Source organism: Lichenostomus cassidix, chromosome 1Aa (assembly GCF_008360975.1).
Source record: "Lichenostomus cassidix isolate B80296 chromosome 1Aa, HeHo_3.0, whole genome shotgun sequence".
NCBI classification, from domain to species: domain Eukaryota; kingdom Metazoa; phylum Chordata; class Aves; order Passeriformes; family Meliphagidae; genus Lichenostomus; species Lichenostomus cassidix.
This window is the reverse complement of record NC_139480.1, coordinates 47,049,591-47,076,228: the sequence shown is the minus strand read 5'-3', so window position 1 is coordinate 47,076,228 and position 26,638 is coordinate 47,049,591. Positions and strand designations below refer to the sequence as shown.

General features: G+C 47.2%; 1 protein-coding gene across 3 annotated transcripts; it reads right to left on the bottom strand.

Annotated features, from left to right (window-relative positions):
- Positions 1 to 20: 20 nt before the first annotated feature.
- On the bottom strand, positions 21 to 26,631 carry LOC146443683 (suppressor of cytokine signaling 1-like). 3 transcript variants are annotated; one of them, XM_085048170.1, is made up of 4 exons: positions 24,883 to 26,631; positions 24,215 to 24,306; positions 6,364 to 6,488; positions 21 to 3,163 (listed from the first exon to the last, which is right to left on the bottom strand). In XM_085048170.1, the coding sequence occupies exon 4, from the start codon at positions 3,095 to 3,097 to the stop codon at positions 2,414 to 2,416; it is 684 nt and encodes a 227-aa protein (XP_084904296.1). In that variant the 5' UTR covers positions 3,098 to 3,163; positions 6,364 to 6,488; positions 24,215 to 24,306; positions 24,883 to 26,631; the 3' UTR covers positions 21 to 2,413. The 3 variants fall into 3 exon arrangements, with proteins under 3 accessions (XP_084904296.1, XP_084904304.1, XP_084904312.1); XM_085048178.1 differs by lacking the exons at positions 24,215 to 24,306; positions 24,883 to 26,631 and adding an exon at positions 16,523 to 17,025; XM_085048186.1 differs by lacking the exons at positions 24,215 to 24,306; positions 24,883 to 26,631 and adding an exon at positions 6,694 to 7,184.
- Positions 26,632 to 26,638: the final 7 nt, after the last annotated feature.

Genomic DNA, 26,638 nt, shown 5'->3' with positions numbered 1-26,638 from the left:
AAAAAAAAAAAAAAAAAGAAGAAGAACAAAATAAAGTAGACTTTATTAAAATCCAAACTATTTCCTTTTCCTGTGGTATGATTTTCCTAAAACACAATCCAGGCCGCAAATAGGGCTCTTCTGCCTTCTGCAGCCCCCAGCCATACAACCCAAGATACTCATTTGCAGCCAAATGAGAACAGTTCACAGCCAGGTCAGAGCAATACGGGTAGAAAGCTCTTCCCTCGGTGAGGCATAACCGTGGCCAGAAAACAGAAGCATTGCTGTGCTCAGTTCTAAACATGGAAGAAATTAGACTGTTCTTTCCCCCCACACCCCACTTTCTGAAGGGAAGACAGGAAGGCAGCCAAGGCACCTCAGCAGATAGCCTGAAAAAATAAAATTATCTAAGAGATGGACATGATGCCTGGGGCAGCAGATCCAGTTCCACTCCTCTGTGGCAGAGATGGAGGGCAGCTGTGTGGCTGACCCTGCCTAGGCAGGGGCTTCACCCAGGAGCCAGAGAACAGTCCCAGAGGTGCCCAGAGTCACCTGAAATGCTGGCAGCAAGCAACACTACACCCACGTCAGCCATCACAGGGCACACAAGCCCTGCGAAAATGAACAATCCCAGCTCCTGGTTTTGTGCTGGGCTGAGAGACACAGTAGCTGCAGGGTCACTGAGCTGCCTCTGGCCTCCCTGCAGCTGGGAGGAGCAGACAGCAAGGACAAGATCACCACTTCCCTGACACTTATTTAACTACCTTGGTTCATAAGCCAATGCCCTGAGACAGGCGGCCAGGCACCTCACTGCCAGCAGAGCAACAGAGCCCTCCAGAGAATAATTCAAGAGTGTCTAAGTTAGGCTCCTGTGATGAATCACAGTCTGTATCTCTCTCTCTGTGCTGACCACACACTTTGGTTCCTCAGATAAGACACCTGAAGACAATAGAGCAAATTCAGTGTACTCTCTTCCCCGGTTCAGCTTTTTTCTCCCATACAGGTCTGAAGAGGAAAGTCAGCATGAGCTCAGCAGGCTGCCTGCCCAGCTACAGATGTTTAGCAGCATGCAAAATGGCTTGGCTCAAATTTTACAGTATCTGAAGTTCTCCTTTCATGTAGCTGTTTTCAATCACTTCTTCTGAAGACATCACACCCGACTATCCCTGAAATGAACCATGACCTTATTTAAGCCAACTCTCTTCCTCCCATTTGTACTCATCCTCACCAGTTCGAGTTCACTGATGCTGTGCCCTGTTCCAAGATCTCAAATTACTCAGTTTTTTCAAATACTCAGTACAAATTTTAAGGTACTAAAAAAACTTTCTAAAAATGTAGGGGTGAGATTTTCAGAAGTATTCTCTGTTTATAAAATTCTTCAATTAATTACACCACAAGATTAATTAAGTTTAACATTCCCAGCTAGGACCACTCATTTATGCTCTGCTTTTGTTCTTTATGAGAAACTCACTTGTTCAGTTTTAGCTTTGATTGCCATGCCTCGGCTATAAACTAACTGGGCTTCCAACATTACAAGGGAATGAAGTTACCGCCATGTATTTGCTGACTTTTAAAAATCAGTATAAAAATTTTATTAAAATTTTAGAAGTTTTATATAAAAAAATCTTTTGCCTTTTCAGAGGCAAAACAAAAACATCTTCTGATGTTCGACAGATGGCAGCAGCACACTATCAGATGAGCTTACGAAAGGGTGCAGGATCCCATCTCTTCACACCCTCCCAGGGCAGATACGACTTTCCAGACCAGGGCTACCTCTGCAGGAGTGCCATGCCCTTAGTACAGTGCAACCCATCTGCACTCCCAAAAATCCAACCAAATAAAGCAATGCAAAAGCCAGTGAAGCTGCAGGTATCGTACACAGCTGCAGTGGTTTCACTCTGGTGCAAACGCCAGCCTCTGATGTAACAGGCATTGTACTGGTGCTGCCAGGAGTGAAACGTGCTCCTCCTCCACCACAGCTTCGTGGGTCAGCGCAGGGTCATGGCTATTGATGTCCAAGCTGCACTGCTGTGGGACTGGACTCAGCTGCACCGCTTCACAAGGGCAGATCTGAAGCAGAAATGAGCTCAGGCACTTTGGTGTAGAAGAAAACAGAGGGCTGATCTGGGAAGACAGGCAACTCACCTTCTTCTGTAGCTTTTAAGTCATAAGTGGAGCAAAGAGCAGGCTGTGGTGGTGGTGGTGGAAATGTCTGCTCTTCATGTTTGGCTTTACCCCAGGCATCTCCGGGGAAAGTCACACATGCTGTCTTACATATGAGGACACATCTGTCACAGCCATTGGGCTCAAGCTCTGCTCCCTCTGCCCTGCCCCTTCCTCTCCCAGCAGCCAGTCCAGCCTCACTGGTGTGGCACACATCACACCAGCACAGCCATAAAAGAGGCATCTCCCTCTATCTCCCATATGCATGGCATCATCTCCCAGCCCAGGACAGAGAGGGGCTGGGGACAACGCTCCCCTCTGACCCTCCCGTTCTGTCCAGGGGTGAGAACACCTCTTCCCTCAGACACATCCCCAAGGAGCCCCCCAGCCCTGCTCTGTCCCCGGTCACGGCACTGGCAGGGAGGCTCCGGCAGCACAGTTCCCGCAGCGTGGGCACTGCCCGGCGGCTCCGGCACAGGGGCTCAGAGAAGACCAGGGGAGTTCCCCCCATCTCATCAAAGTGCAAGGGGTTGTTCCGGGTCCCCGCCACCACCAGCTCCAACAGCCGGACCACACAGTCTGAAAACCAGTTCTTGAGGCGGAAGTAGCCCTCCTGGAAAGAGATTCGAAGGCTGACAGGCCCCGTGGGCATCCGCACGCTCAGGCTGAACAAGCAGTTCCCCTGCGAGCTGTCCCGCACCAAGTAGGTGCCTACGGGCTCCCGCTGAAGCTTGGCGTGAGCCTCCCCCACTGACAAGGGGCCCCAGTAGAAGTCACTGGCCTGGAGGATATTGAGGGATCGCTCCAGGACTTCCCACTCGCAGCTGCGGAACATCCGGAAACGATCGGGCAAGCCGGGTGGCGTGGGGCCGGGGAGAACACTGCGATGCTGCCTTTGCAGACGAGAAACAGTGGTGTGCGTGTTGTGCAGATCATCTGGCCTCCCTCTGATCATCTCTCAAAGAGCCCATGAATCCTGGAAAGATGCTGCCTTTACCATGCTTCCTCCTGTGCATCCAGCCTGTGGGACAGAAGGAGAGTGAGGCAAACCCAGTATCTTCTTCAACCCGGACAAGTGAAGATAATTCCCAAGGAACAAAGACCAGCAAGAGTACCAAAGAGGGTACCAACGATCTATTGAATGTCACCAACCCCCAGCTGTAGGGACAACCGAGGATACGTGTGAAGAAAGGGCTCCAGATGGGTCCCCACCAGCACAAGGTGGCATCTCACAGAGCCCTGCATCCATTGGGTTTCTGTGATTCACAGCTAGGGACTCCTGCACACCCTCCAGCAGGTTAGTCTGAACCTAGCAGATCTCAGCATCTCAACATTTCTTTCTGTTGGATGTTTGGGACTCTTCAGAGTGGCCTTGGGACTGGAAAGGGGAAATGACATCACAAATCAAATGGGAAAAATTTCCCAAAGCAGGAAAGTATAATTTACTTTGCCATTCAGTGAAAGGTAGAAAGGTTTCCTAGCACCTCTCCAACCCTTTCTCCAACAAAAAGATTGACAACAGGACTTAGCAAAAGCAAAGATGGGGATAAGCCTTTCTCACGAAATCCCAGGCACCATTCCCTCATCCCAAGACATGCCTGTTTCACTATGTCAGGAGAAAGCAAAAGTCTCAAATCAAGACCCCTTCAAGAAATGTTACATCAGCTTCAAGGCTGGGACTGCCATGAATAAGTTCACTTAACTAGTACCAGACACTGCTGATTCCAGACTCTTAATTTGTTTATTCCAGAAGGACAACTCCCCCTGCCTGCAGACAATGCTGCCCTCTCCTAGTCACCACCCTCTAATGGACTGTCATGACCCTGCTCATCTCCTGCACCTTGTGCTATCACCCTGCTGCCTGTTTTCAGAAATGCAAATTTCTGAACCCAGTAGTGCCATCAGCCATCCGAGTCACTTCAATTATATAAAAAAATATACATATTCTAAATGTGTGTGTGTGTAGGCACAAACATAAAAACCACAGCCCTAAGCCAGAGGCTCATTCTGTGTGAGAAGCTGAGCTGTAACATACCACTTCCCCAGGCCTGACAAGTCAGTAGCTCGCCGCCAAATGCTGCCCTCACTCCCTTGACATACTCCATTAACCCAGTCATACTCGCTCACAGCACAGCCATGCTTGGAGCAGAACTGAGTGCTGGCACAGCCTGCAGCACAGGAAGAGACACACTTCATCTCCAGCACTCCCCCCGCAACACAGACTTGCCAGAGCATCGGGGCTCATATCAGGCAGGCAGCCCCTAAGGAAATGTGCAGGGACCTGTGGAGGGCTTGCTCTGCAGGGAGGGCTTTATGTTAAGCTTAGCTCCTTGCAAGGTTCCTTGTCTCACACCCTTTGCCAGCTACTCAAAAGCCTCGTGCTCCTTTTGGCACTCGTGCCAGCTGGGTGGCCATGCACACTCTGTGCCCAGGGAAAGGACAAACATCTTTCCTTCACGCGGGCACAGCACTTTGGGAAAGGAGGCATGTGCCTGGCAATGCCTTGCTACAGACATCTTTTCTAGTCTAACATCTCTTCCAGTACTTAGCAGTAATACCAATAATGTAGCTGCCAGGCACGTTTCATATATGGAGCCATCAGCATCCTTTCCAAGAGCAGCCTCAGAAGCTTCTCCAGCTTATAGCCCTGCGACTTGCAGTCCACAAGCCCCTAATGCCCCTCGTGCTGTTCTGAATGCTGTTGATCCTGCCCTCTAGCAAGTGTCACAGTGGGAGGGAAATTCCATGCTTAGAGAAAGGTGGGAAGGGTAGGAAAGAGTTAATCAAGTTGGGTTTTTTCTTTTCCATTAAAAAGGAAAAAAAAAAAGGCAGCAGTTGAAAGCTGCTCAGACCATTCAGCAAGTCAGAATAAATCTTAGGTGATGGTGATTTAGTGAGCAGGATGCAGACAGACACAGTCACCATCACAGCAACTAGGGCCATCTATCACCACCAAAAACTCAGCAGAGAAGGCACCACAAGGAGTTGCAGCATCTCTGTCCCTTTCCTTCCCCTCTCTGCTGGGCAAGGAAGCTATAGGTCACTCTGACATTAGCTCCTATAGAAAATGAAGATCATCTGCCAGATGCCTCCTGGGCTGTGGGTATAGCTTCAAGAGGAGTGAGAAAGAACCTTCCTAAACAGCATCTTTTCTTGGGTCCAAATGGAAATTTTGCCAATTTCACAGGTCAAGGCTGGAAAATTAATTCAAGCAGGAAAACAGAAGCAAGCAACTGTCTTTCATTTCCAGGCTAATTTTTAAAAAAACAACAAATATGTAATTTGTTTAAGGCTGCAGATGCTATTTGACAGAAAAAACACCCAAACTGGTTTGTCCCAGTTTTCAACCTTGAGTCATTCACCCAAGTCCTTCAAGAAAAATCCACTGCTACTAGAAATCTGACTGACTAAGAACTGAGACTGTGTCATCGTTTCAAATTCAAAGTAAATCCAAAAATAGTACCTTGACAAATTGTTCACTTGGTTTGAAATCTACATATGGGTCAGAGCCTCAGATGGGGAGAATTTGTTTAGCTTCAGTGACCCATTTCCAAGAGATAAGTGCCTGGCCTGCAGCACAGCATTAGTTACATTAATATTAGCCCTAGAAGTGTTTCCTGATACTACCTTTAAGGTTCACTTTTAATGGGTCAACAGGGTCTGTGCTGTACATGGTCTCCCACATCAAGGAGGATGTACAGACCTAGGATCAGGAATAAGCCAAGCCAGGGGTGTAATGAAACACACATGCATAATTAGTTCTGCTGACTTGCCACACCACGCTTTGCTTTCTCTCTTCTCCCCACCAAAAAAGCCCAAAAAACCCCAACGCCCAAACAAGTTACTACCTCCCTAGTGCAAGTCAGAACAGTGCTTGCAGCCAAAGCAACATACCCTAAAAAGTGGGTGTCCCACTAATTAAAAGGCTGGATAAGTTTCCCCAGACCTTCTAATTTACTGCAAGTTCAAGAGCTTTTCAGAGTAAGTGCTCTTGACACAGGGCATTCTGTTTTCCTCCTCACTCACAACCCAGGCAAGGCAGCGTAATTTATATAAGGAGACAATTCTAGTAAACCAGGGGACTGTACACAGCACGTGGTGTCAGCCAAGCCAGCCCTGCACCCTGGGGCTTGACAAATCTGGCATGTTCAACAGCAGCCTCAAGTACTTAGCTATGATGCATCCCTGCACTCTTCTTCCAGGACGCTTGAAAAAGCTTACCTCTTTGTCTGTGCCACCCATAGGGATGTGTTTCTGGATGTCAGGCATGGAAGAGGTCCAAATTCAAAAGCTCCGATGCAGCACTTCCCAGTTTTTGCACAGCTTTACTTAAGAGCAGATCCATCCTTTGAAAAGAAAGAGACGTCCATCAAGCAGGTGACTAAGCCCATTAGTTTGCTGTAATGTGGATCTAAAATACAACAAATCTGGGGACAGGTTGTTTGTCTCGATCTCTTTGATCTGTGTTACTGTAGAAGCATGTATACAGCACTTCAGATAGCAACAGAGACAGCAGATTTTATTGCTGCTGTTATTATTATTGCTACTTACAAAGCTGGTTAGGCCCAGGCAGTTCACAGGTGGCCTAAGGACGAATGGAAAGACCATAAAGTTACCATCATCTTCCAGAAGCAGGAACCATAAAACCCAAATGTTAAGAGATGGTGGCAACAGGAATAAACTTAAGGATTTGGAACAGCAAACTCCAACTTGTGCTGAATACAAGACAACATTTAGAGTATCTTATTTGATACCACGTAGGTAGCCGTTCACTGCTGAGTTATCCTACTTGTGACACACTGTTCTGGCCCACACTCTTCTGCCCTGCTTCCCCAGCTCTCAAGACTTTTCCTTCTCACCTCACAGATGGAAAACTAAACCCACTGACCTGGTGGAGCAGCAGACCACCATGTGTGCAATCACATGTCTGTCAGTGGATCAATCAGCAAGCTGAAAAAACAATCCCACCTTTCTGCATGCCTTTTCCAGAGTCCCTGCATGTGTTCATTTGTACCCATGTACAACATCACTTCTCTGCATCCTCCCCAACCCAGTCCAAACTGGGCACACACCCCACAAGCCACGTTGACTTGCAGCTAGCAAACCTGCAGGTCTGTCCCATTATTACACTTTCCCATTAACACTCCATTTGACTTTGATATCTCCCAGATATCAACACTGCAGTTCCCAGAGCAGTTAGATGGAAGCTGGGATAATTAGGAAAAAGCTCTCCCTAAGGTAGCCTTCAAGCCCTTGCAACAGAATCCCTACTCCAGGCAGCACAGCCCGAGCAGACATCTCTCATTTGCACGTCTGCATCCCACAGAAATACACTGCCTACTGGTTTGTGGCCGGGGAGGCTGTTTCAAAGGAAAGCTTGAGCAAAGGGCTGGAAAAAACCTCCCTGGTAAGAGCCAAGCATGCAAAGCTGGTTTTTAATGGTGGGCCAGCCTGGTTCCCCATGGCTGCCACTGCCTGCCACACACTGGCACTGGTTTGAAATCAACTGGTCACACCAATGCCCCTTGTCACGAGCACCCTGCCACGGCCAAGGTGACCAGGGTTGATCCAGAAGGGGATCACGGAGGAGGAAGAGAAAGAAGATGCACAGACAGATGTGCCAAAGAGCACAGAGGGAGCTGTGGTTAGGGGAGGAATGTGGCCCAGCTCAGCTAAGAGGACCAATGTTAACCACAGCCAATTTCTTCAGCACAAAGCAGGCCTCAGAGACATCGCAGTTCCCTCTGTCTTTTATGCCATGGAAGTTTGATGTGAGGCTGCCATTATGTCTGACACATGAGGGAATACGTGGATAAAAAAACCAAACCACATCACACATACATAAACCAAACCAAAACTGCATTTCCCTATACAACCAGCATTCAAGGATGCAGTATTTCATAAAATAAGCTGAGGCAGCACACACACTGTGGCAGTTCCTACTTCTCACAGTAGAGACACTGTGCAGGAAGAGCCTGCACACAGGCTCCAGGAATCAGCAGCTGGACACCTTGCAAGAGGACTGGTCTTATCAAACACTTCTCAGCATTCTGGGGCGGGAGAACATACTTCAAAACCCACAAATAACTTTTCATGGATCTGAGATTCATGTTTTGTGGTTCTTATCATATTTTTCTATGACGTGTTTTCTGAATTAACATGGTACTTTGCTGATATGGGCTAAAAGGTTTTTACTCCAGGAAAACCAACAAGACAGTGTGATGTGTGCCACATATTCTCCCAGACAGGGAAGTCTGCAAGCATGTTTGGTTTCTCCACAACATGCTTTAAGAAAAACTCAACAAGGTGGCAGTTTACAAGAAAAGCTAATCGCATTTACTTGGACAATTCAAAGAGCTGGAAGAAAGACACCCATTTTCAGGGTCCCCTCCTCATACCTTGGAAATACTACACACATTCAGAAATTCTTCTAAATAAAAGAGCCTATCCCCTCATTGAAATAGCCCAATGTGAAAAAGTAATCCTGAGAATAACAGAGAACCCTCACTTCCCTGTACTCAGAGGCTGCTCTGCAGTAGCCACAAGCAACTACAGCTTGTTACACAGCAAGTAAAATGAACAAAACTACCATCTGACTTCTGGCAAAGACAGCTTCTACTGTAGACTGAATTATTTCTGCCTTCTGCTGTAACTGGGGAAACAAGAATTAAAAAAAAAAAAACCAAAAAAAAACTTAGAAAAAGGAAATCAGGAGGGGTTACTACTAAGTTCCAAAGCTGCAGCTGAGCCTATCCTGCCATGGCTTAAGCAAAGAGAGCTGTTGCTTCCTCTGGCCAACAGCATTTTTGGTAAGTGAGGGAAGCCCAGTCGCGTTGCTCCTGACCTTTGCAGTTTCACAGCGAGCAGCCATTCCTGTGAATGTCAGTGCTGCAGAGCTAGACGAAACCTCAGCCCTGTCCTCAGCCTGGGAACACAGAATCCGTGCTGCTGCCTTGCCTTCCCTCCCTCCACACAAGTTGGCTCAGGAAGCAGCCCTCTGGAAAGGTGGCTGGGGCTCTCTCCAGCTTGGGGGCAGAAACAAGGAGATGGAAAGAGGGCACAATGAGGAAGAAGAAAGAGGCCAAGATAACAGTAGTCCCTCATATCTACCTACTTGAAATGCTCTGTCCCATCTCCCTGCCGAGGGAGGTATCAGTGGGAAGGGAGTAGTGATGCCCAGGGCTTCCTCCACCCATCACTGGCTCCTCAGCATTACCAGCTCCCCCCATCCCCAGAGCAGCAGCACAGGTACATTTCCTCTGCTCCAGCCTCTCTCAGCTCAACTGACTTATTTCCCTTTTCCAGAACCGTGTTTGAGAAAATGAGTAAATCCTGAGACACAAAGGCCATCAGCCGTCCCTGTGATGGCCATGGCTTTTTATCAAAACCATCACATTGAGCTGGAAAGGAATTCAAAGAAGCAGCTAACTGTGAGAAATGAGCAGTTTCTGCAGCTAAAACCGGTTCAGTGTCCTGATGAGAACTATGCTGTCAGAGAAGAGTCCCAGGTGATTAACCAACACTAGCACAGGGGGACAAGGGAGACACCCTGCCTTGACTCTTCACAAGGACCTGCTTCAAAAGATGTGAGGGGCCACTGCACAGCACCAGTTACTGTGCCTTCAGAGGAAGGGGCAAGGGTCAGAAAGCACAGACACACCACAACACTAAGTTTTATAGTGGGGGATTTCCAACACACAAAATAAAGAAACTAGTCCTGAGAGTCAAAAGTAAAAAGAATTTAAAAAATAATAATTAAGTCATGAAAGGTTATTTAGGAAATCTTAAAGTGACAAAGTGCACAGACCTCCTACAAAGGATGGCACAGAGATGCTGCTTGGCTAAGAGGACAGGCTTGGGGGACGATACAGATCACACTGCAGGTATTAGATGTAGGTGAAACAGCTTGCAAGGGCCTTGCTGTGGATCAGAGACATTAAACACACACACTACAAAACCACAGTCCCTGTCCAAATCTCTCTACAACCTCCATAATACTTCAGAAGATGAAAAAATAATCCTGGAGGAGCCAATATAAAGGAATATAAATTACTGACGGTAGGGAACAAATTTATATGAGGATGGCTGTCATGAAACTGGGACAGTAGGGGGCCAGGATAAACAAAACAAAACCCAGAAAACATATGGCATTTTCAGTTTATCAAACACAGAAAACCTCTGGGGGAATAATTTAGTTGAGTGGGATACCAGCAAGTGAGGACAGGGACACTGCAGAAAAGCTACACAAGCAAGCTTAATTTTTTTCTTGCACAGGATGTTGAGAAGATTCCCCAGTATTTAATGCTGATTAACCTGAAGGGGAAAAAGAGGGTGCTCTTTCAGAATAGATGGGGGAAAGTGACATTAAAGCAGAAAGCCAGCTGGGCATGGTGGACTATACGCAGAGATTCTGAATTGGAAATGGATGGTTGAGATACAAAGAGAGGTGCTCTCTCAAACAAATCAGCTACACTAGCAATTGCCAGAGGGCCACAAATATTGCAAGGAACTTTTTTGACATGTGCTGCTAAGGCAGGAGTAGCACAAAGCTACCTGGTGTGGGGGAGAGCCAATCCCCAGGCAGTGCTCCCCATGAGGAGGATGGTATCTGAAGAAGCAACAGATGACAGGACACATTTTGTGCTTCCCCAAAGCCTCCACACCAGAAGCAAGTCAAAAAGTGAGAAACAGTGCACAAGCTAAAGCAGCACCCCAGGACTGTATTGCAGATCGGCAGAAGACATGGAGCAGTCATGCCACAGCATGAATGGGAGGTGGAAGAGGGGTGGCTGGAGGAAACCAATGTATTTCAGCCCCTGCACATCTGGTCACCTCTCTGCCACCCTCCCAGCCACTGCATCTTCCCCCTGGTTCAACTCAGCCCACTTTGCAGAGCATTCCTCCTCACTCCTCAACAGGTTGGTGGGAAAGCAGCCCCAAGGCTCCTGCAGCTCTTATGCAAGCAGCTCCCTCCCCCATGACTGTGCAAACTCACATGTTGACCCAAGTCTCTTCCTAGAATTGTCTCTCCCTCTCTTCAAGCTGCCATTACCCACAACACCTGAAACCTCCGAGGTCTAACCTTGTCCCGCAGCAGGCAGCTTACAGCCTGATGTTACCTAAATCTAGGCAGACAACTCAAAATGTGGCGAGCCCTCTCCACCACCTTCCCAGGGTAAACAGTGACAAAATCACTCTCTGCAGGACAGAGAAGTCAGAGGTCATTCAAAATTCGTCAGCAGGAAAGCAGCAGGAGGTCAGGCAAGACTCTGTCCTGACACATGCAAATGCACGCAGGCTTGCAGGAAAACCAACTGGCTCTGTATTTTCAAGAGCAATAAATTAAGTGGTGCAGCTGACCAATGAGCCGAGTAACAGTGCTGAGGGTTCATTAAGGAAAGCTCCAGCTCCAAATGCAAAAGCAGTCATTAAAAACCAAGAAGCAAGTGGGAGCGTGAGGGTGAAAAATGGATGGGTGGGAATGTAGCAGTAATGTCACCACCTCAGTGAACAGAGTCAGTTCTAGTCACCTGAAATAAAAACACCCAGAGCTGAAACAAGAAGGATAAGCTTAAAGATGGGTGATAAGAAGCAACATGTAATGGTACAGAGAGAGACTGGAGAAATTTCATGCTCAGTTTAGAGCAGACATATATACAAGGGGATGCCAGAGAAAGATACAGTACAATCAGGACATTCTTTTTGTGCTCTTTCAGAAAACCAGATGAGAGGAAGTTCAAAGGTGACCAAGACTGAAAAGTAATTTTAATACTCATAAAAGGAAAAACTCTAATCATATAGACATTAAGTGCTGTTTCTGGGGAAAGTGAGAGAGCTGATCTGAGGAGTCTCATTTCTCTTCTTTCTCAAATGTCTTTACTTTGTTTCTGTGCTGTACCCACCATGTCATGCTTTAGGAGACTTTAAGCAGAGGAATCCAGAAGCAAAGGTTTTTTAGCAACACCTTTTTAAGACACCTCTTAATCTTTCAACCCTGACATAACACTAAGGAGAGCCCAGCGCAAGGCACAAACGCCCTTTAATTGTGCAAAATTGAAGTAGTAAACAAGGGTATGCAAAGTCAATACGAGGAATCAACTATGGACCTGCTGCAGAGTTAAAATAGCTCTGCCCATTTTTTCCTCATTCTTTAATGACTAAAAAGAGCACCTCTTCTTTGGATGTGCTGACTTGAGTATCAGCATGCATCCCACACAAATGGCAGATTTCAGTGTTCACTGCTAAAGCAATAAATGCTTCTCCGGCTCCAAATTCCCTCCTTCCACACCACAAAACCTCACCAGAAAAGAAGGAAGAACTAGAATATGGATGAAGGACAACACTGCTGTCAAAAAGCATAAACAAACCATTCCTGCACCATCAAACCTGTGCTCATCGCCACCAGTGTGCCAACTCAGGCAAACTTATGCTGAACCCCCTTACCTTCAGCAAGGCACCTTCAGCAAGATGTGCAGAAGCCCAGCCACACAGTTCAGATTGCAGATTTCTGGAATTTTCCAACTGCTCACAGCCACACTCATTTTTGTAGCTTTAGCCTAAGTTTCCAAATAAACTTTGCTACTGAGGAAGTATGAAAGTAGATCCAAACTGTTTCTGAACTGCAGAATCACATACACACAAAAAACTCCCTTGTTGAACAAGTCACAATCTGAGGGGAAAATTTTTCTTCAGCATTTGCAGGGAGTGAGGGGAAGGACAAAAACCCTCTGCAACAAAGGCAACTGAATTCTGCCAGTTTAACACAATTTTGCCAACCACTGCTCCAGTATAAAGATAAAGCAGCCCATCTGCAAACTTAAGAGTGACACCGTTCGATTCTTCCCCTCAACTTTGCATGTGTTTGCGAGCAAGCAGAAGCACACCAAGTGCAGGAGGAGCAGGAAGGGAGAAGGCACAGAGAATGTGCATTATCAAAATACCTTGAGAGTGGTTCTTGGAAATGTGCAGCCTGCAAGCCTGTATCAGACACTCATTTCCTGTGAAGTGCACACAGGCCTTTTCATTTCTCCACTGAAGAGGACAAAAATAAGGGGCAGCTCTAAAGTCTCCAAAGACAACACAAACCATCATTTAGCCATTCTACTAAAACTGAATTTACATTTTTATGCTATTAAATACCTATTGAACAGAAGCATTGATTCCAAGAAGTTTAAACAGCAGGAGTTTCTACACCTCTCACTTTTAAGTCTTAATTTGAAACCTTGCACTTGTTCAGGGGCGAGGGGGAGGAAGAATTTTACTCGAGTCATTTAGATCACTCACTAACACGAAGTCACCAAATCCTATTACATCAAACAGCACAGCACCGGTTTTTTGGGTTTTTTTAAAGGTTGAGACTGATATCAGCAAAATGGTGAGATAATAAACACCTTACTGAGGCAGAAGGATGCAGGATATGCACAAATGCAATCAAGAAGAGTAGAGCATAGTGAAGGAGACTGACAGGACAGAAGGGGTTAAGTTGCTATCATACCCACCTTCTGCCTCTACTTACATGTAATCAAGATTCTAATTAATGTAGCATTAAGTGGCATTATTTTAAATAAATATGCCTCCTAATGACACACACACTTAACACCTTTAACTCTGTAAAAAGATATTGTCCCTGTATGGCATACTCAGCTCTTGCACCATCCACATTTTAAATTACAGAGATGCACGTGCCCTCCTCTCCCAATCTTGAAAGCTTTTGGCAACCAATACTAGCCGAGGCCTGCAGCAGCCTGGAATAACAGCTCAGGAACACACCACCTCCCCACAGCTTTTATTAATCTAACCAAAGTATCAACCCGACCCAAATGATGTCATATTTTAGTATTGGCACTATCTCTCTATGGCTGACCAAAGCAAGGTTGGAGAAATCAGGACAGAGAAGCCTGCGGGTGGCAGGGGGAAGGAGGGTGGCAAGGAGCTGCAGGGAAAGACTAGGAGGAAAGAAAGAAATATTCCCAGTGGGGACAGAGAAAAAGAGAAACAAGGGAAAAAACACAGCTCCAAAGGCACATTTTCTCCTTTGTTTCTCAGCAATGCAACCGCAGTATTAGTGACAGCAATTAAGAATTTGCACCACCCAGCCCCAGCTCTATCCTTGCGCAAACCGACCACCAACTTCACAGAAATCCCAGCTGGACTTAGGAGGGTAAGAGGCACTGGCTGCGTGTTTGAAGCTGTCATCTGGAAGCTGAATTTGGCCCTCTCTGAGCAGGCACAGTGGGGACAAGAGACAGACACCTGGGATCTGAAGAAGCTCAGCCTCTCCCCAGTGCTCCTCTGTACCCGGTTTTGGGGACCCCAGCACAGTTTACCTGTGCCTTCCAACACAACCTTACAGAAAAAAACCCTGTATTGCCACTGAACCCCACTACATTTAAGTAAGTGATAATCAAGCCAGGTTATTAAAGGACATACAACATACTAAACATGAACAAGGAGCACAGAAATAACAAAGGCCCAGATCCCAGTCTAACTCAGGAAAAGATGGGAACCTGTGTGGGAGGTTGGCATCCCAGTAATCCTGCGGGTTTGTGCCCAAGAGCATTCCCCTCTGGAGGGAACAAGAATCCGTACTTGAACAACTATGTTTTAAATCACATACCCAGCAGAATCACTCATGAACACAGAAACAAAGCTTGGCTTCATCTGCAGCAACTGGCCACATTTCGTCGTAACTTGATTCAACCAAGAGCAACATTATGTGATAATACAGCCTCAGTCTCACAAACTTCTGTGCATGTGCATAATTTTTAAGCACATGACCATTGCCCTGCTGTGACTGAATGGGCCATTTGACATTCACACAGCATCTGAATTGCAGTTGCAATTGTTTGGAGAAAGAAGATATGCTTGCATACCTTCTTAAGGACACAGTCAATAGAGAATGAAACATCAGGAAACTGGTTATTTCTGATTCCACCCCATTTTACTGAGCTGAGTGTAGTCAGCATGTGACTGGGTTTTTCGTTTAAGTTCTCTGAGAGCTGCAAGGACTAGAACTAGTAAATGGCACTGTCTGGACCACATAGTCCTAAATAGCAGTTTGCTAACAATACTCTTTACCCTCAACTTTCCAGAACAATGGTCAAGCCACACCCCCCTTCTTCACCATGCAGGAGAAGAAAAAAGGCAGGGACATTAACTTAACATTCTTGAGTTCCTCTCAAGTTACCTCTGGGGTTCATCCAGATCCTGTTTCCAAGCTTCTACTAAGCAGGATGGAATATACACTTTAAGTTTCTAAAAAAGGAAAAAAAAATGCTAAGGGTAGCATGAACTGAGGTTTTACGTGGTAACCATTCCAAAATTCTCAGTAAGAGCGCATGTATTTGTGGGAAAAAGTGAGTAGCAGATCCTGCATGGCTGTGAGCACCATGACTCAGATTGCATAAAGAAGGAGGACTCAGTGATAACCTTTGCGATGAGGCTTTTCATGGGTGCGCAGCACTGATCTTCTGAGAAAAAGCAGGTGTGAGGCTGCGTTCTGACTGTGCCAGGTCTGGAGGATGGCGAGTTCCTCTGCCTTTCACGGCAACCCCAAACGGGCATGTACGCCCCGGGTTCACAGTAACCCAGCTTCCCTGTAACGCCTTCAGTTCTGGCAGGCAGCTCCCTTTTCCAGCTAAAACCAAGTGTAACATCCTGAGCACCGCTTCTCCAGCGGTTCATGTGAAAGGGAAGAAGTGGCGTGAAGACCAAGTTACCCGCACCAGTGCGGCTGCTTCCCTACAGACCCATCTAAGACATTACATAATTTGCAGGTTTCACTTTAAAAGAAGCATCTCCCTGCCCTGATGCTGAGAAGCACACCTTGACAGCAGGACAGTCCCCACGGAGCCTCCCAGGCTACCCGCCGCCACCGCAGCACAGCACATGGCTCCCTTTAAGGCCGGCAGTGAGACGCCAGCACCCCAAATCTCCCCCGACCCCTCGGGAAAAGCCCCCAAACCCCAACCCGGTCCCTCTTCCCAGCCAACAATGGCCCCAAGGGTACCAACAAGGAGCCAAACCAGCAGGGGCTGCACTCCCTCGTAAGCCAAGGGGGGACGGCAGCAGACAGACAGACGGACGGACAGACAGACAGACTCCTCGCAGCCCGCCCCCCAAAAAGGCTGTTTCCACTTAACGCGGCACAACTTACTCTAGGCACCTCCGGGGCCACGGGCGGGCGGCGCTGCCTCCGGTGCGAGCGAGCGAGCGCTCAGTGCCGGGGCGACAGCGCTGCCCGGCCCGGCCCCCGCCGCTCTCCCGCCCCGCAGCCCAACGGAGGCGGCCCCGCTCCCCGCTCCCCGCTCCCCGCCGCCGCCGCCGCGCTCTGCATCCCCCCGCGGCCCCTCCGCTCACAAAGGGTCGCTGCGCGGCTTACCGGGGGCGGCGCGGCTGCCCCGCCGGGCTCTCCTCGGCCGCGGCTTCGGCTCCGAGGAGCGGAGCGGCACAGAAGGGAGGGGAAGGGTAGGAGGGGAGGAAACCCCCCAAGTGTTTCTTTTCCGAGGAAGGAGCCACGGGGGAGGGGAAGGGGAGGGGTTTCTCCCTCCACCACCCCGTCTTTCCACGGCGTGGCTCTTGCAAGGGGAAAAAAAAAAGTAAAGAAAAAAGTTTGGGTTTTTTAAATGAAAACTTGGACGGATAGGGGGGAGAGAGAGAGGAAAAAAGGAAAGGAAAAAAAAAAAAAAGATGCTGTGAAAGCCCCTCCGCTGCAGGCTGGCAGACGAACCCCACCGGGACGGCACCGCAGCATCCGCCAGCCCCGGGACCCGCCGGAGCCACGTGTCGGCCCGGGGAGGCGGCGGCCGGGCCACGGTTCTGCCCCTCCTCCCAGCCGCCGTCAGCTGCCCTGCAGCGCGGGGCTGGGGCATCGCAGCTCGCCAGCTCCGTGGGGGAAGGGGCAACGTCCAGGGCCGAGGGGTGATGCACATGGCTCTTTAAACCAGCGGAAAACAGAGAGCCATTTCGCGACCTTCCCTGCCAGAGTTCTCCCAGTTCCTCTCGGGCACTGCAGGAGCTCTCAGAAAGGCACCGGGCACCCTGGAATCACAGGGTAACATGCACTTCTAAGGAGCGTACCCAAAAATGCACGCTGTTGCCTTGATGGGTTAAATTAAAATAGGGGAAATCATGTAAAATATTATAAATGCAGAGAAATGTCATGGTATAAAAAATAGTGCACCGAGTGGTGCATACTGTAACCATATTGCTTCTCAGAGAGAACAGATGTAATAGGAGAACATACAAACTTTGGAATTCAGTACTAACCTCACAATTTAAAGGCCTAGCCTGTAATGAGGCTATGATTTGATCACGTCATCAGAGCTGTCACTCACCTATACTTTCTCTAGATGCTGTTTAGCCTGCTGTGCATGTTCCCTGGTGTGTGCATGCCAGGTGAATTCCCCTGTTGAAAAAGTTGTATGCAAAACCCAAATGCAGACATGCTCTGGCTGCTCTGTACCAGCCTAGTGATGCAAAGCAGCTGTAATTCCAGCCAGAGCCGTAGACTAAAGGCTTTACAGCTGCTTGGCATTGCTAGGGAGCATAAACCAGTCAGAAACACACCACTGCATCTGATGATCCTTAGCCCTGCCAGAAGTTCCACTGACTGTTGAGACATCAGTTCTTGTTTTTTCTTTCAACCAAGCATGAAGATGTTGCTGACCACAGAAGAATTTCTGAACTTCCATAAGAATCTGGGCAAAGCACTTCATTCTTTTTCAGAGAGGCTTCAGTGGGAGGACCTGCCGCTGGAGCTCTAAATCACAGCAGGGATGAAGTGCTTGTCTGTTCCATTTTTGGTTTTTAAGTAGGCTTGTCACACTTTTCTTTGTATTTTTGGATGGCAGCTTCAAAAATATCCTGTGGTTTGCTTTACAGTTGCCTAGTAGGGAGTCTGTTTCCCTCTGTGGATATTTATAACTTTTATTGGGTGACTTCATAGACTTGTCCAGCCACCTTGCCCTAACATTAAATGGTCTGGTCTAATTCTGCCTTTTATTATTCTTCTTCATCTTTGCCTGTGCAAAGTTAACATCCAGCCTCACTGCTCCGAGATTGTCTGAGGGTCTTGTTCATATTTCTCTCATGCGCTTGAAACTGTGACCTTGCAGCAGTTACAGCTGAAGCATATTGCAGCAATCCTCTTCAGCCATAAAAGCCAGTGAGACATGTCACAATGACACCATTGACCACAATTTTCCAAAGCTCCGATTTGACCCACAGGATCCAAAATGTGTTCAGGATCAAGGTACTTCTGAGGTGGCTTCATTATAGGTGGAAAACACAAGGATGCTGAAACAGCTCGTGTCCTGTGACATGAAGGAGGAGAAGGCAACCACATCACAGAAGCACAGGCTTCGCTAGTGCTGCATTTCTTTCCTGTGAGCCTGAAACCAAGTCTGGATGTGTTTAAAATGAAAAACAATTCCTGTCTTTAGGTGAGTTTTCTTGAGGAAAAAAGAATACAAGTAAATTCCCTAGAACCGAGACTTCCCGTGCTCTCACCTGGATTAATGATTTTTTTTTCCCAAATGCTTTCAGTGCAACAATACCCACCTGAGAAGCTTTGTGTAATGACAGTGAGGATACAGCCAGGCTAATTTGAACACTGCCCACTGGTGCATCTCTGGAGAAAGCTGGATCCATCGTAAACACAGTTTTTGAGATGCCCAGGATGCTGATGACAGCATGACAAGGCATAGCTCCCAAGAAGGTGCCAGAATTTGTTTTTAGGTTTTACAAGTTTCATCCTACCCCTCATTTTTTCCTCTGCCTATGGATACATATACCTCACTATCCCTGACACTAAAACTTTAAACCACATTAAACATGGAAGCATTAATTGATAGAGCTGCTGACAGAATGAGCCATTTCTGGAGAACATGTCTGAAGTCCTGCTGCTGAGAGCAGTAGGTCTGAACTCCTTCTACCTTTGGATGATAGTACTTCTTTGTGGTGATTCTCTGCTTGTTCTTCAGCAACCCCCAAGTCTGATAAGTTCCAAGATGTTGATATCCAGCAGCCCAAGAGCCAGTAACACCCTAACAGCTTCTCTCCTTCTCAGCATGCAGATTCCTTACAGGTTGCATAAGGCAGAAGGAGCCACAATCTGCCTATTTACTCTCATCGGTTTGGGAGGTGTGGGAAGAAGAAAGGTATTTTGGGGCAGGTCACTGCAAACTACTGAATAAAGATGGTTTTCTGGGAAAGCAAAAGGCAAACATTGCCCCAGAGGTAGGGAGAGGATAATATGATAAGGGAAAAGAACCAAAGTGGAGATGATGAAACACTGAAAATCTGCAGAAGAAAAGAGGTACAAAAAAACCAAAGGAGAAGAACACAGAGGGCACAGCTGAGGCAAAATGGGTGAATACATTAGATATATCAGTACTGGCTTGCCCTTCAGCTTAGCAGACCTGTGCATGGAAGCTCAGCTGGGGCTGGAGCACCAATTCCAGGTGAAAAGTGACCAATTACTTGGGATCTCAGTGCCCTACTGGGCCCCCAGCCAGACCCAAACATGCTGTTGCCCACTGGTGTGGACACTGGCCTTCTGGATGGGATGTGAGTGGGATATGAAACTGCCCTGAATATGTAGCTGACCAAGTGACCAGGACATAACTTGGGGGGTTCCTGCCAAGGGGGTTAAATGGGAAGGAAAGGGAGAGAAGAAAGCAAGGGGAAGGCCTGGGTACCCTTGCATGAGAGGTGATGCAGGCAGTGCATGAGATTTTGTAGAGACAGGAGGATGGAAGGATGCTTGGGGGGTGGGTAGGAAATGACTGCCACTATCTCCTGATGTGCTGCAAGTCCAACCTGCAAATAATACAAAATGTACATCTTTTGACTGCATTGAATCTTAGGTAGTTTTTCCCTTTTGACTTTTCCTCGCTTTTAGAGATGGTCTCTCTCTTAACTTGCTAAAAGCCTCCTTTTAGGAGGTGCTAACAGCAAAGCATTAAGAAGAAGGAAAAAAAGAAAAAACCTACAACACAAAAAGAGAAAGCCAGGAGGAGAAAACCAACACACAAAAATCCCGCAGCCACATTCCTCTGCTCCCCCCAGGAAAAAAAACAACCAACCAACCAAAAAAAAACTTTTAGTGGTTTAGAGCAAGCAGAGGCTTGTGTTTTAGTTCCACTCTTATGAGAAAAATTAGCACAAGTAGTGGCCCCTTCGCATGAAGCTGTGGCAAGGCCCCTCCTTCCTCTACCAGAGCAGGGCTCTTCTCAGTAACGAAGAGAAACTGCTTTCCAGGAAAGCGAAGGTACACGGGCTGCCCAGAGCGGGGTGACCCAGCGCGGCTGCGGGGAGCCAGGTGCCGCGGCTTGCGGGCTGCCAGCACCCGCCCGGAGCTGCTGCGCTGCCGTGCCCAGCGCTGCTGTGTGTCCCGGAGGATGGGTGGATGGATGGAGCACGGGAAGCCAGAGCCAGCAAGGCAGGGCAACCCCGCGCACCGCGGCCGATGCGCCTTCGTGCCAGTCTGCAACACCCTCTGCTGTTGCAGCTTTCCCCCACGGCCACCGCAGAACGCGAGTTCTCACTCATTGCCACTCCGTGCCCCTGGTTCACTTGAGGGAAGAAGACCCAGCAGACAGCGACCTTCTAGGTTTTCAGACAAAGCATCAGGCTGCGTAATCTGGGAGGCATTTAGGTCAGATTTAAGCAGCTGCAGTCTTTTATAACTATAGAGCAAACCACTCCCTCACCTCTGAATCTTGTCTATGTCAAACACCCTGGAGCAGTACAGGACAATCCGGGACAGGGAAAACGAGGTACAAGCCTTCTGCACCACTGGACTCAGGTGTGAGCTCCTTGAAGCTCTGTGGTTACATAAATCCATGACCACCCCAGGTAACTTCTCCCAACATTGCTGCCCAACAGACATGGATGTAGAAGCTCAGTTTAGCATTTCATTGTATCCTTGAGGTCTATTGCCTCCCCTTATTATCCTACATTTTCAGGACATGTTCTTGGAGAGTTGTCCGAAATGGGTGGACCTTGCCCAAATCCGTCTGCTCAGAATCCTTCACTTGCAATATGTAACCTCAGCCCTGCCCATGCTTCCCCAGATTTGTCTCCCCCCACCCCCAGGCAGGTGGTGATGCTGAACTCCACTCACTCACAGGACACAGGCACTGAGTTCACTCACTTCAGGCACTTCTCCAAAGCAGACAAAAACAGCCAGGAGAGGCTGTTTGCAGGGACCAATGCAAGACAGAGATCCCATAGCAGAAAGGTCCTAAGTCATTGCTGGACCTAGAAACAGGGGCTTCCTCAGATGGGGAAACCAAGCCTCTAAATGAAGTAAAACAACATAAAATGCAAGTAGTATAGCTATGAGCTATAATTTTGGGAGTGGTTATAACAGAAGCATTGCAGGCTGGTACCACCCGACAGCAGTGCCTATTGCAGTAGACTAATTTCCAGACCACTCTGCTTTCCAGATGATCACAGGACAAAGGACTCTGTCACATTAATCATTGTTGTTTTGTTAAACATCCCATCTTCATTAAAAAACTGCCAATGGTTGGAAAGCTGCCAGCACCCTAAGTAAACCACTGAAGTATTTAACTCCTTTCTCCATTATCAAATGTATACCTCATGTCTAGACTGTTCTTTCTTGTGCCATTGTTAGGCAGTGTGACAACTGGAGGAGCAAAAATGCAATGCTACCTAGATATACTAAGGCTTTGATCATAGTGATCCTAAATGCTTCTCTCCCATAAAATGTCTTCCAACTCCTTAACAGTCCTTAAAGCTCTGCCAGGACGCCTCTCCAACTTCTTCCCTTCCTCATTGAATCACAGATGTTAAAACTGGGATTTCTTTCACACCAGTAATCACCTCCATGGAATTAGCAGACACAATATAATCTCCTGCAATATAATCTCATTACACCTGTTCCGCATTCCCTGCTTATACATCAGAGAATGGAATTAGCCTTTCTGACTGCACTGGGAGCTCACACTCGGCTGCTACTACTCTGTGAGTCAGTCCTTCATCAGAGTCACTTCTTCCACAGACAGCGCTGCCAGACCAAAAGTGTAGCCTGGGTGGAATAACTCACCATTGGGCTGTTTCAAAAACACCCCTTACATGCTTGGATCAACTTTAATATTTTGACACTTGCTATCTAGTCAATTCTCAGTCCAATTACTACAAAATGTGTTAATTTGGTATCATTCCAGTATTTTAAAAATCAAAACACAGTGTAAGACTGTATCAGTTTCTTTGCTGGAGAGCTATTACTTCAACAGCTTTTACTTTTGTCAGCCAAATCCATAACCCAAATCTATAACTTACATCTCCAAAAGTTCCCAAGCAGTTTTATATATTCTTTTCCATAAACACATGAGACTTAGTGTTAACTAGAACTTTTCCCTTGTTTTTAAATGATCCTAAAATGATCCTAGTATGTGCTATTTCCTTATTCTGTCTGAGGTCAATAAGAAGCTGGTAGGCCTGTAATTACAAGTGTCAGATTACTTATGGTTTTCACTATTATTTCATCTCAGCCTATGGGGAATCTGCCAGATTTTCTAAGTGAAAGAAGGTTAAGTCTAGACAAGAGCTGGAGAGAAACTTCTCTTCTTCCCCTGCCACTTCATACATTAAAATAGGTGCGTACTCTAAAGTTGGGTATGGGTTTTGTAGAGATCTGGAGACCAGCTCACCTCACCTCACAAATTAACCTAAACAGCCCCAGGGGATGGGAACTAGCAGAGACTCCTGAATCTGTCCCAAATATAATACACTTTCTGATTAAGGAGGAAATGGAAAGCTGAGACTGGAAAGAGTTTATTTGTATGATGGGTGCTCATATATAATTTATATGCAATAAATGTTTCTAGCTATTTCATTAGTTGCAAATAAAGTGATACAAATGTGCACCACTTGGACCTGATGCATGGTGTGTGCCTGGGGCTGCTTCCAGCTGAATGGTGGTGGTTCATGTGGGAATGATTTAACACTCAGCAGCCCCACTATCCAAATTATGCTGCAGGTTAATCCCTGAAGTAGATGCACTTCACTTTTTCAACCACTCATAGCTTGGCTTAAAACAAAGATTTCCATTTAAATTATCGGATTGGCCTCAGACTGTGGTGGGTAAAAAGCCAGCATCTATTTGTCTCTCCCACCTTCTGCACAGCTGGAGAACTCTGGAACAACTGAGTTTAGCTCAGTTGGTTACAGCATGATGCTAATAATGAAGAGCACAACAGATCTGGAGCATGGGGGGAGAAACTAACTTAAGCCATCACAGCATTTTTTTGTGCTTAATATGTAAACAGTTTTTCCAGTCAGAAACTCACACAAATTAAATTCAACAAGAAATTAGGGAAAGCCAAAGAGAAAGTACACAACATGAGGTACCTGGATGGGTCTGTGGCTGTTGAGCAGGGCCCAGAGGTGGTGGGATGATAATATCCTACCTCAACTCTTCCCATCTGGAGAGCTCATTTAAACTCTTGAGACTTCCTGGGAATATCTCCAAGGCCAACAAGATTTGTTGATGGAGCTCCAACTAAAGCCTGCGAGCCAGCATGTTGGAGCTGGCTGCATGATAACATGCTTCCCTGTGATCACTTTTATTTTCCTGTCCACTATAGATTGCAGCATATGCTCACAATATGGGGCTTTATATAGAGGTGTGTCCTCTATATATCCTCTGAAAGAAATCAGTTAAGCTAGCAACAGCATGCTTTTTTTAATTTGTATAACCTCACAAAAGAAATTGGGGTACAGGGCTATTGCTAATAAATCAACATAAATAGATCAATATGTCAGTACTTCAGTGCTTGGATCCAACCAGCTATGGGGAATTTGTCCCCTGGTAGCAATCAATCTGCTGTACTTAAAGTTTCCTCACCAGATCTGCATCTAGCACAAACTGATCAATGCTGTTCCAAGTCAGTGGAGCATAACAGCTTTGCATGTCCCAGTGTTCACCCTCATAGGTCACCTGCTCCTTTGCAAGGACACAGAGGTTAAATTATCCTTTGCTAAGCACATGGGATATCTCACACTAACTCAGAGTTCTACATTCAAAACCAGCCTTTCTTACCACCATTCCAGTGTAGCCCAGCTGACACCTCAGCACCTTTCCATGTTGAGTCTAGTTTGGTCCTCCACAAACAGCAATTCCACTGCAGTAGCCTGTGAAGTAGATGCAGCAAAATGAATTCTGTGAGCCATCCAAATTCTGCTGTACATCCTGCATAGGGCCTTCCCCTTGGGGGTGGTTTTCCAGGCTGTGCTGGGGAAGATGCACAGTCTTGGAAGATGCTGAGCTGCTCTTTTAAAGGGGTGAGTAGCATTGCTAGAGAAGGTATGAGGGACTTGGAGATCTATCTGAAATCACCTATTCCTGATCATTTCTGTGAGGAATTTTTCCTTTCCCATCAGGCAGCTGCTGATGGAGCCTCCTATCAGAAGTGATTTAGGATGCAGGTCACAGGAGTCCAATGTCACTAGAGTGTGCATTATTCCCACCTCAGTCCCAGAATCATCTCTGTGACCCAAAGCAATGAGAGCCCAGATCCTACTTGCTGCTGGAATGGGGGAGAGAGCCCAGTCTGGTGGTCCAAGACCCGTGGGTGGTGATGCATATACTCCCAGGGCAAACATTCACAGCAGGATCCCAGGATTATTCCAAACAAACTTGTGCCCAAAAACTGGTGTTAGGTAGAGGTCAGGGCTGACAGGTAAACAACTATGCTAACTACCACCTACCTACAAGCTCTGTCCAGAGCTCTTGGCTGTTAACAAGCTCTGTGAGGCCAGCTCCAGCATGTAGCACTAAGAGGATGTTGCTTGTGGGTAAAAGTTCTTGGAGGTAAAGTTCCCCATGCCCCAAACACAGGTGATAGCCAAGGCCTGGGGATAATTCGTGTTGTGCTTACAGGGCTGGCTGGATGATGACACCACCTTCAGTGGGCTCATTTCACTGCTCCCCAGAAGTGGGTGTGGCTCACAAGTGGCAACAGATTTTCCTGGCCGTGGCCTGTTGTCCCACCAACCGCTGGAGTGTGTGCCAACAATCCACATAACTCCTCATGGCACAGGATCTTCTTCCTCAAAAGTCATGCCATAGACTGAAGAACCCCAAGCTTAGCAGCAGCCTAACAGCCTAGCCTAGCAATTACACTGCCGTCTGGTGGCTTCTTTTGAAAGAATTCCAGGAATTCCCAGGAGGGCCCTGCCCTCCTTTAGCAGCAGCTGCAGCAATTGATTATTGAGTGCATTTTACAAATCTGTTCTGCCAAGCTGTCTCTTGCTTTTCACCTTTTGTAATCAGCCATCTACCTCTGACAGCTGTAGGAGAGAAGCTGTAGAAGTTACTGTGGCCTCTTTCCTTCGGCAAGGCTCCCCAGCACTTGTTGTCTGCTTTCCTGCTCCTCCAGCATGGAGGTGTAAGAAAAAGCAAGGCACTGGACACTTTGCAAACCAGTAAAAATTCCTATTCTTGTTTCCTTTCTAATGGCTCACCTGGAGAGGAGGCTGTGAGCTACATTGTGCTTTTGTTTCTTCTCAGTGATGGGTCCCCAAGGTTACCTTTTAACTGCTGCAGTGCAGAGCCCATTTTGCCAGGATGAGTTAAAGCTAGGCAGGAAAAATTGGGCTGTAAGCTTCTACACTGGTTTCTTTCAAGCTTTTTAGGCTGTTCTGAAAATATATTGTGTAATTTAGGAGACTGATGTGCTGAACTGAGCATAGGGCTTTCAGTTACCAATATAAAAATGATTCCCTGAGAATATACATTCATTCTGCTTTCTCCAGCAGTTCCAGCAAGGAGTCCCACTGTTCACAGTGTGATTTGACTTTGCTTCCTTTGACCGCAGAGTCCTTGACTGAAGAGGAATGGCTGTGGTTTGCATTAGGCCTAGCAGACTGATTGCTGGAGGGAATGAGAGGCACCAGCAAGCAGCCATGCTTAGGTATTGACTTTCTTGAAACTTGGTCTGTGCAGACATCACCTTTTTTGGCAACTGATGAGGCAAACCATATAGAAACCTCTCCATCTGAGAGGGGTCTGTTTTTGCAGAGGTGTGGAGCAGCTAAGGCAGTGCTGTCTGCTGTGTATCTGCGGCAGCTTGGCCCTCAACTAGAGTCAGTTCACTGCGATGGGTCACAGCAGGGGAGGGTGACTCTTGTCCCTGAAGCAATACAATTCCAGCAAGCCTCAGGAGTTCAGAAGAGTCTCTATCAGAAAGCGACAGAAGTTCAGTATTAGTGTCAAGCACTGGGCCTGTTTGATGTCATTATGAAGCTCCCAGGTCACAGTTAAAACATCTCACACTGTGTCACCACAGTACAGGCACTTTCCATCATCAGTAATGTGTCTTCTTGGAGGCAGTCAAGGATGCAGCTGTACCTTCTTCATTTCGACTCCTCAGAGATTCCTGTCATGCCCAGGAGGTTGTTCACAGCTTCCGACCCCACAGCCATCGTTGTCATTCCCCTTACTGAGGCCGATCCAGACACAGGC